General features: G+C 36.4%; 2 protein-coding genes across 3 annotated transcripts in view; both read left to right on the top strand.

Moving 5' to 3' along the window:
• Window positions 1-3,282, top strand: part of LOC146468253 (pyroglutamyl-peptidase 1-like) — a 3,607-nt gene extending 325 nt beyond the window's left edge. The window contains exons 2-6 of the mRNA XM_085124862.1: window positions 395-447; window positions 849-965; window positions 1,518-1,644; window positions 2,107-2,212; window positions 2,489-3,282. Coding sequence (XP_084980988.1) covers window positions 395-447; window positions 849-965; window positions 1,518-1,644; window positions 2,107-2,212; window positions 2,489-2,645 — 560 coding nt within the window. The 3' untranslated portion in view covers window positions 2,646-3,282. The remainder of the gene's footprint in view (window positions 1-394; window positions 448-848; window positions 966-1,517; window positions 1,645-2,106; window positions 2,213-2,488) is intronic.
• Window positions 3,283-4,179: 897 nt separating this feature from the next.
• LOC146468252 (uncharacterized) lies at window positions 4,180-8,826 on the top strand. 2 transcript variants are annotated; one of them, XM_085124854.1, is made up of 10 exons: window positions 4,180-4,277; window positions 4,806-4,880; window positions 5,054-5,103; window positions 5,558-5,597; window positions 6,222-6,458; window positions 7,146-7,318; window positions 7,489-7,645; window positions 7,963-8,067; window positions 8,311-8,439; window positions 8,615-8,826. In XM_085124854.1, the coding sequence occupies exons 1-10, from the start codon at window positions 4,236-4,238 to the stop codon at window positions 8,723-8,725; spliced, it is 1,119 nt and encodes a 372-aa protein (XP_084980980.1). In that variant the 5' UTR covers window positions 4,180-4,235; the 3' UTR covers window positions 8,726-8,826. The 2 variants fall into 2 exon arrangements, with proteins under 2 accessions (XP_084980980.1, XP_084980979.1); XM_085124853.1 differs by having other exon boundaries at window positions 4,184-4,277; window positions 5,558-5,612.
• The last annotated feature ends 107 nt before the right edge of the window (window positions 8,827-8,933 follow it).

Genomic DNA, 8,933 nt, shown 5'->3' with positions numbered 1-8,933 from the left:
AGCGGAAGAATACCCAACTATAGTCAGAAGGAAGGGTTCTAACTGCCATTTGGTATAGTTATGGAACAAATCGGGTCCACGTGACTTCTCCCCATGCCAGCTGCAGACAACATTTCCAAAACAAGGTGTCTGGTGTAATTATTATAATGCTAACGACTCTTATATTGTTTATTTACAAGTGTTTATTAGTTTTCGTGTTTGTCTGTTTTATTTTTGTGTGCCGATTGGATCGATGTTAAACGTAAAAAAATAAGAAAATCCCACTATAGGAGATAAGGTTTTTACTTTACTTGAGAGGTGGATTTAGCAGAAAACAAACAAATAAATGTAGAAATCATTAACTAGTAAGTGAAACTAATCTTTCTTTTCTTTTTTTTTTTTTTTTTTCATGTAGGTTTTGGCCCCTTTGGCTTACATGAAGTCAACACCAGTTGGCTTGCTGTGCAGGTATAGTATATTTTGTATCTGTCACTACCATAAATTTTTGTTCTTTATCATAACACATTGGCAAGACACTGGTAATTTAATATGTTTGGTTAGATTATATCGTATACATATTTTTTTGAAGAGGACATTTTCCCAATGTTGTAGTAAGCAACAAAATTCAGAGACAATTCAATTTTGGGTTCTTTTGCAGTCTATTAAACTGCTCAATGTTGAAGTTTGTCTCTGACTATCTATAACAGTGGGACATTAAAGGGTCTATTACTGCTTTGAGTAGCAGTAATAAGGTTTTTGTTATTCAATGCTCATTTTAACCTTTTAACACTAAAATCTTGTTGTTGTACAACTGCTGCTGTCAACAATGATATAGACATAAATAAGTAGAAATTATGTTTTAATTTCAGGAACTGCCAAACACCGATCTTGCTAGAAAAGTCCATTTGGAAATCAGAGAGATTCCTGTGGAGTATGAAGTAGTGGACAGAGAAGTTCCTGCTTTGTGGAATGAAATAAAACCTAAGGTATTATTAAAAGTATGAAACTCACTCAGGTATAGTTTCCTCAGGAGCTCCTTGTGATGGGGGAAGAAGATAAGCAAGCCTTATGGATAGTTCTTTTTTCCGATGGTTCTACCTACCACCTTTCATTTACCAAAGAAAAGAAGGGAAATAAAATAAGTGTCTCTTCTAATTTGCAAACTTAATAAGTACTTATTAGGTTTGCAAAATTAGAAGAGACCCTTATTTTATTTCCCTTCTTTTTTACATGAAGTCAACACCAGTTGGTTTCAAAAGACTATAATATCCTATAGATACTAACAAAAAAACTTTCACTTTGGAGTCAAAATTTGGGCAAGATGTCTATTTTCATTGAGTTATAAAAATCCACAGCTGCAAACTGCTTGGGAGAGAGCGATAAGTAACCTTAATCAAAAACGAGAATCCCATCTTTGGGGAAGTAGTAATGCTCCTAGTCACTCTGTGTCTCAGAAAGCAGATTAACCTGACACATACAGGTTCATACATATCTTATTTTGCAGAACACAATGTTCATGAATATATTTTTTGTACCAGCTTTGTATGCATGTAGGGGTCCATGGTCTTGCAGACAGTGTTCAGTTGGAAATGTGTGCCCACAATGATGGTTACACCAGGCCTGATGAATCTGGTAAAAAGTGTCACCATGGCTGCTGTGTAGAGGGTGGGTATGCTGTGACATGTCTGCTGTGTAGAGGGTGGGGATGCTGTGACATGTCTGCTGTGTAGAGGGTGGGTATGCTGTGACATGTCTGCTGTGTAGGGTGGGTATACTGTGAAATGTCTTCTGTGTAGGATGGGTATGCTGTGAAATGCCTGCTGTGTAGAGCATGGGAATGCTGTGACATGTCTGCTGTGTAAAGGGAGGGTATGCTGTGACATGTCTGCTGTGTAAGGGGTGGGTATACTGTAAAATGTCTGCTATGTAGAGGGTGGGTATACAAAGGATAGGTTTACAATTAACTATTAAACATTTTCTGTATAGTTACTGGGGATGCTGTGTTGCATGAAAGGTGGGTATGTTATGAAATGACTGCTGAAGGAGAGAAATAGAGAAAGGGTATGTGTATAATGGCTATAAGATGTGAAGGCAGTAAACAATAGGAAACTGTTTGTTATTTTTCAGGTGGAGCAGAATGTTTATCCACTTCACTAGATCTGGAGAAAATTTGTTCTGAAGTCATGACTACTAAAAGCCCCTGTCTTGTAGGACTCTCTGATGATGCTGGAAGGTATTTAACATTAAGTGTAAGATTTGTGTTTGTACTTATAAACAATTTAACTTGCCTTTGTAAGTGTCCTCATTACTTAGTAAGCTGTACAAGGAGCCTATAAACCTCTGTTAGAGTAAGTTAGGCTGTTTCTTCTCAAACAAGCGATTTTAAATCTCAGGGAAAATGAAAACCAGCAATTTGTTAATAATGATTAACTGCTTTAAATCAATTTTGCTGAGCTAACTAAACCCATGAAATATATTATAATGATATATACCTTTTGTCATATTGCAGATTTCTTTGTGACTACATCTACTACAAGTCACTGCAGCTAGGACAAGGCACTTGTGCTTTTGTTCATGTTCCACGGGTGGATTCACCATACAGTGTGGAAGAGTTAGTGGAGACGCTGAGACTTATCATCTTAGCAATCCTGAAACAAATAAGCTAGTGAAATATGAAATGTTGAATCATTTAGCTTGTTATTATTTGCAAATGTAACAAAGAAAACCATGAACACTTAGAATCATTTCTGCAATGTTTATTATTCTTCAACTAATCAGATTCAAGAACTAACCACAAGTGAAATACAACCACAAAAATAATTACTGTTATAATAATGTAGTTTATTCATCTGGTATCTGACTGGTTTTCTTTTCCAATAATAAGCATTCCAGAAATGTATTTCTAGTGTTCTGTGGTTTTCTTAGTTGTACTATAACATACATATTATATAACTTCTTCTTCTGCTAAATTGTTAAATAACATAATCTCACCCTTGTTTACACCTTCACCAAACTTCTCTGTACAAGGTGACACTGTGGTCTCAAATATAATACAGTTGTTTGTGAATTACTGCAGATACACTTCATAATCAAAGCCCAAACTCCAAGTAGCTTCTTATCTAAATCTCAAAGTAATTACCTGGTTGAGATTAAGAACAAAATTAATAATACGTTATCTATGTATTCAAGTAAATTATAAAAGAAAAAGGAGAAGAAAATACATGTAGGTTCTTTATAAGAAACTTTTACCTTTAACTGTAGTATAGCAACAAAACAATATAACAATAAAAATTAAATTTTACAGGTTTGTTGAATTTCGTTTGTTTACTGCTCTCTTCTCCTAGGAAGTAATAATAGTGAACGGCATTTTATGGATCTGTGATTGTTCCTGTTTACCATTATGGTGATTCCCGTAGGACTTTGTTATGGTCTAGATACTTTTGAGTGTGCCGTGCCATGCGGGATTTTGGCTTCCATGTTTCTGACTGTTGAGAAATCTTGCAAATTATTATTATTATTTTTAATTTATAGTGGCAGTCTAGTCATATGGTCAAAAGCATCTTGTTATCTATAAGTTGGTACCTCCTAGAGAATTTTGTTGCAGTGGGGGTTTGCCTTTGTACAAAAGGTTGTATCAGGCATGTTTCTGATCTGGTAATGCAAGACTGTCATTATATTACTAGGAGGCAGACTGACTACAGTACTATACACGTATAAAGATAAAAGTTTAACAGAAAAATTTCCGTTAGCTGCGTGGCACTTGTACTTATAAAGTAAAACAGTGAAAGGTAAAATATAGTTCTCGAATACAATTTTTTCAACATAAAATTATGGCACTCAACACTCGTATTCGAGAACTATATTTTACCTTTCACTATCTATACACGTATATTTGGCAGTCTAGAGACTTATGCCCCATTCACACCAAATTCCCATTCGATTTGGAGTGTCCCCAATAAGTGCTCTGCGCTGAATACAGTTACGCTTATAGAATATTGAAAATATAAATTAGCACTTCAAAAACTCACAACTCAACATTACTGCTGATAATTAATAAAAAATATCCTCTAACAGCCGTTCGTCTCGCAAGGCTGTATGATATTTTGTATTTAGTATCGGTAATACAACCGATAAATTCTGGAAAAAAATGATGCCAGTGGTCGAGTCTGCAGTAGTGGTCCTGTGGACCTGGTTTACCTGTGGTACGTTGAACGTCGTGAGAAGCCTGATAACTACTTAGCCTCGGACAAAACAAAATGGCTGCCAAGTGTGGAGATGTTGTGTATCAGGCTGGCGAGGTAGGAAATCTAGCCCGAGCGGCTTTTTAAAACATTCTGTGGACTGAAATAGATACATTTTGCAATTTGCTTTATATTTCTTATATAGGCCTACACCAAGTTTTTGCTTGGAGGCTTCTTGTTCCTAGCTTCTCAAATTTCTTTTCATTCAATGCAAGTGTTGTAACAACTGCACTTTTCAAGCTCTGTCAAGAATAATTTGTGGTTTAACGAATTAAATCTCTTTTTGTCTGCTTCTTGATTTTATGCTTTTGTCTTTTTTTGTGTTTAAAAGCAGTACCCTGTACTCTATCAAGCAGCAAAATTTTGTGAAAGCTAGGTAACTTTTGATTAATGCAAAACAGCTGACTGTGTGTGATTAAATAATTACACTTGTCAAGGTTTACTCAAATACTATCGCAACCAACAGAGTGAATTATAATATTTTTACAATCATAAATTAGAAATTAGGTCAAATTTATATACATTATTAGATATCATATGTACAAATTATAACTAAACTGAAGTTTTATGTGATATTTTTTGTAGGATGACAATGCCTCGGATATTTGGGATGACACTGCTCTTATAGAAGCATATGATCGAGCAATAAGTGCCATTAAGGTATTACTTTTATAACATGTGAGGTGAAAAGTGAAAGCTTTTTTATATACAGGGGGTATATGTCACTGTTTCAACCAGAGCTACGTCTTTGTTTATTTGTGCCTTGTGGTCAGATTTAGTAATCAGCAAGTTTTAATAGGTTTTTTTTTATGATTTAAACTTTGCTTTCCCAGAATGGAGGGAAGAGCAGTGGTGCCAAAAGTAAGGGCAATGGTAAAAACAGGTACAAAAAGGATTTATTTCAGTTATGTTCTTATTAGTAAGAATGTCATTCACATCACAATGTTATATATTTGATCTCTCATGGGAATCACTAAGATTACTGCGCTCAACAGTCTGTAGCATTTAAAAAAAATACTTCTTTGAGTTTGCTTATTGTTCTTTGCAAATATATATATATTTTTCATTTTTCAACTGAATTGATAAGATAATTTAGCAACTGTAAAGATTCGAGAGCTGATGAAGTGTTAGTGCTTTGTCAGAGTAAATCAAAGGGGTAATGCTAACGTGGAAAAGGCTAGCCCTTAATGTGTCAGCACTCAAATCGCTTAACAGTCGCCAAATCACCTTATCAAACCTTTACTAAAATGAAACATTCATTTCCACTCCCCACTGACGCAGTACCACGGTCTCTTTAGAAACTAACCCCCTTATCTATTGGTCTTTGCATTTGACAGAAAACAGCAATCTTCCAAAAAGAAGGACAATAAAAAGAAAGTAGGTACAGAACAGGTAAGAATCTTTCTTTAGCAGAACAGTACTGTCTAACTGCCTCATGCTTTGAAAAGGAACAATAATAGCTACCTGATGGTTTGTGGAACTTATGCTGGACATTTTGAAAGGTCTTGTCAATGTACATGTATCTTGTACATTATTTTATACCTATGTTACCTGTGTCATTGTACCTATTTCTAAATTAAGCATGAGTGAGGCACTTGTCTATAGGGTGTAATGACTTAAGACTCGATGGCTTTCAAAGTGGGTAAATGTCTGTATAGACCTGTATGTGTATGTTGCTTTGACAGTTCTGTCATAGTGTGCTACTCCTTGGGAGCTCTGCTGTTAGACTAACCTATCTAAGTATATGACCGTATACATGTATGTGCCAACTTTCTCAAACTAAACACTAGCACAAGGCTGTTACCTCCCAAAGGTGGGCCCTGTCAGGCTTGTTGGTCCTGGCCAAATTTCACATGCGTTGAAGTGACACAACTCTCTTTTAGGGCTGACAACTCTGTAAAGCTGACAGATTGAACTAGTCCTGACCATGTTGGCCTGAAAGACAGTTGACTGTGTATTAACCTTGTATTGTTAATATGCTGGAGTGTTTTGATCTTTTAGGCATGGCATGTTGGTGATAGTTGTCGTGCCATTTACTCTGAGGATGAACTGATCTATGATGCTGTGATCATCTCTATTGATGCCAATTCTAACACCTGTGTAGTGAAATTTTGTGGCTATGGTAATACAGAAGAACAGAACTTAAACGACCTGTTAGCCCCCATAACTAGAAAAGATGGAAAGTCTCCAAAGGGCACTGGCAAACAGTCTGGCTGGCCAGGGTCTCCAGACCAACTGGTAATTTGTAACAGTTTGTTACTACAACATTAGCCTGAAAGCAAGAAAGTAACATCAGATTATTGTCTTTGTAAATGAAGGCCTAAGCAATGGTCTGTTGACTAATGCATTGCTCTGTGGTGTGAAGATCGATACACTGAATCTTAGTTCCCTTTTGTTCTTTCTGTAGACTATAAACAATTCATTCTTCAAGCTTAGCAAGTGTGTATTAAATTGCTACTAGGACATGTTTGGGTGTGTGGGTAATCAAATAATGGACTTAGCTACTATCATCATCAAAAGTAGTTCAAACAGTTAGTCAAACAACCTTGGTTTACAAATATCTATCTTTCTTTATCAACCCTGATTCTCTTTAAAGTTTTAAAATAGCCCCTCTCCCTCAATCTAATATATTTTGTGCATAGTCAAAGACAAACAAGTACTAGAGAAATGCAATGTACTGGAATGTATGTACACCCAGCCTAACGGTTAGACTGATGTAACATTAGATTGGACCAAGGAGACAAACTGTGGATAACTCTTCCCATGCCTTGTCAACTTACCGCAGTAGCCACTCCCTCAAATTTAATATGATCATTGCCTCGTTGCAGCCAATGAGTAGCTGACCTTTTTTAGTATAATTTTATTTCTAGCCAAGACTGCTTACAGTCTAGATCACAAGTTTGATAAGCATTATTTGTTCCTCAGAGCGGTGATAATGAAATGGACTGGACTGCAGGCGGTCAGTCTCCAATCAGATGGCAGATCAGTGACTTGTGTCTCGCTCCTGAGCATCCCAGTCAGCACCTTCATGAGGCAGTCATCAACTCATTTTCTACACCATATACCTGCAAAGTCACTTTCCTTAGATCCAGACAAAGGTGAAATGATTTTTGTTAAACAGATTTTTACTAATACGTAATTCCTGGAAGCCTTTTTTAAGAAATTTTAGAAAAGTCATTTACATTTACTTTGATGCAGTTCTGTGATTTGAGTGGGACAGCTATTAAACTAGGATTTTTAACCTGTTTCATTGTCTTGTATTTTTCAGACAAGATGTGGATATAGCGGCACTAAAGTTATCACAGCCCTCGCGTCTTTTGAGAAATCATCATTATCATCATCACCCTTATAACTCTGACCAAAGATACCCAGTGTCAGGGTCTCCGTTTTCTAGTTATCCAACTTCTTCAAATTACCAGTCCTCAGTAAGTGAATAAAATGAAATTTTTCCAATGAGTGTTTTTTCAGTCAAATTTGAAAATACATTATCATTTTGATTTAACTTTGAAGTGGCAATTCCATAGCTACAGATCAAGTATACAAGTGAAAAATAACCAAAAGTGTAGCATACAGTGCATTGTCTGCAAGGCCATGAGGCTCTTTTATGCAAATGTACTTGCTCTTCTATTTGTTCCACTTTCTGTCTTAAGGCACAGTACAGATTTCTATGATTTTGAATTTGCAGTGTAACATGAAACAGTTTGTTCATCCGTTTTTTATTTCTCAATTTTCTCTTCTTCAGATGAATTTTTTCCCTCCAGCTCCTCCTCCACCCGTGCCACCGACACTTCTACCTCACCACTGGACAATGCACAACCCGTCTGGTTTTCAGCCATCATCAAATAGTGTAAGCACAGCATTTGATCAGCTTTTGTATTCAATTAACACCCTTGGTTAGAACAGGCCCGTGAAAGAAGTGTCCCCAGTAATATTAATAATTGGTCCCCAAAATTAATGTCGCTCAAAGCCCATGTAAAAGTAAAGATGCCAGGTTACCACCTTAACAAACAAGATATTAGTAATCCAGGTGCAAGTTAAGATGCATATTTGTATTCAAATATCATTGTATTTTGTGCTTATTGTTTTTTAGTTCCAGTTTGCACCTATGCCGCCACCACCAGCACCTGTCAATAGCAGTGACATCTCCCATGATAATGACGCACTAGCAAGCATGTTGATGGCCTGGTACTTGAGTGGTTATCACACGGGATATTATCAGGTGAGTGACTATGCCCAGGTAAGCTGTTGGAGATATCAGTTTATTGCCTGGGACAGGAAGAGGAGAGTCCCAGGTAACCGGAACCATTCAATCATCTGCTAAGGAAGGGGGTTAGTAAGTTGAGATTCATCTGGATTTATAATACAGTGAAGACTTTTCTTTTCTGTATTTGCAGGCTATGCAAAACCTCCGTCATGGATCCAACTCAGGAAACAATGAAGCTCAAGTCTCAACAACAGATTCAGATACTAACAGACAAGATTCAGAACAACCACCAACTACATGAACAAATGACTAGACTTATAACAAGTGCTAGGGCTTGTTTACTTTTCTGTTCAATTGTAAACATTTCTTGCAAGAAACAATAAATTATATTTGTATAAACTATGCACTGTCATACTCAACCATCTTGATCTTAATTATTAGTTTATCTAATGAAACTGAGCAAAGTAGTTCCATGCACAGCTTTGTCCACAGTCACTTCACGGAAGTTT

This window comes from Pavona decussata, unplaced genomic scaffold, assembly GCF_977016875.1.
Source record: "Pavona decussata unplaced genomic scaffold, jaPavDecu1.1 SCAFFOLD_133, whole genome shotgun sequence".
Classification (NCBI taxonomy): Eukaryota; Metazoa; Cnidaria; class Anthozoa; order Scleractinia; family Agariciidae; genus Pavona; species Pavona decussata.
This window is presented reverse-complemented; position numbering and strand designations above follow the sequence as displayed.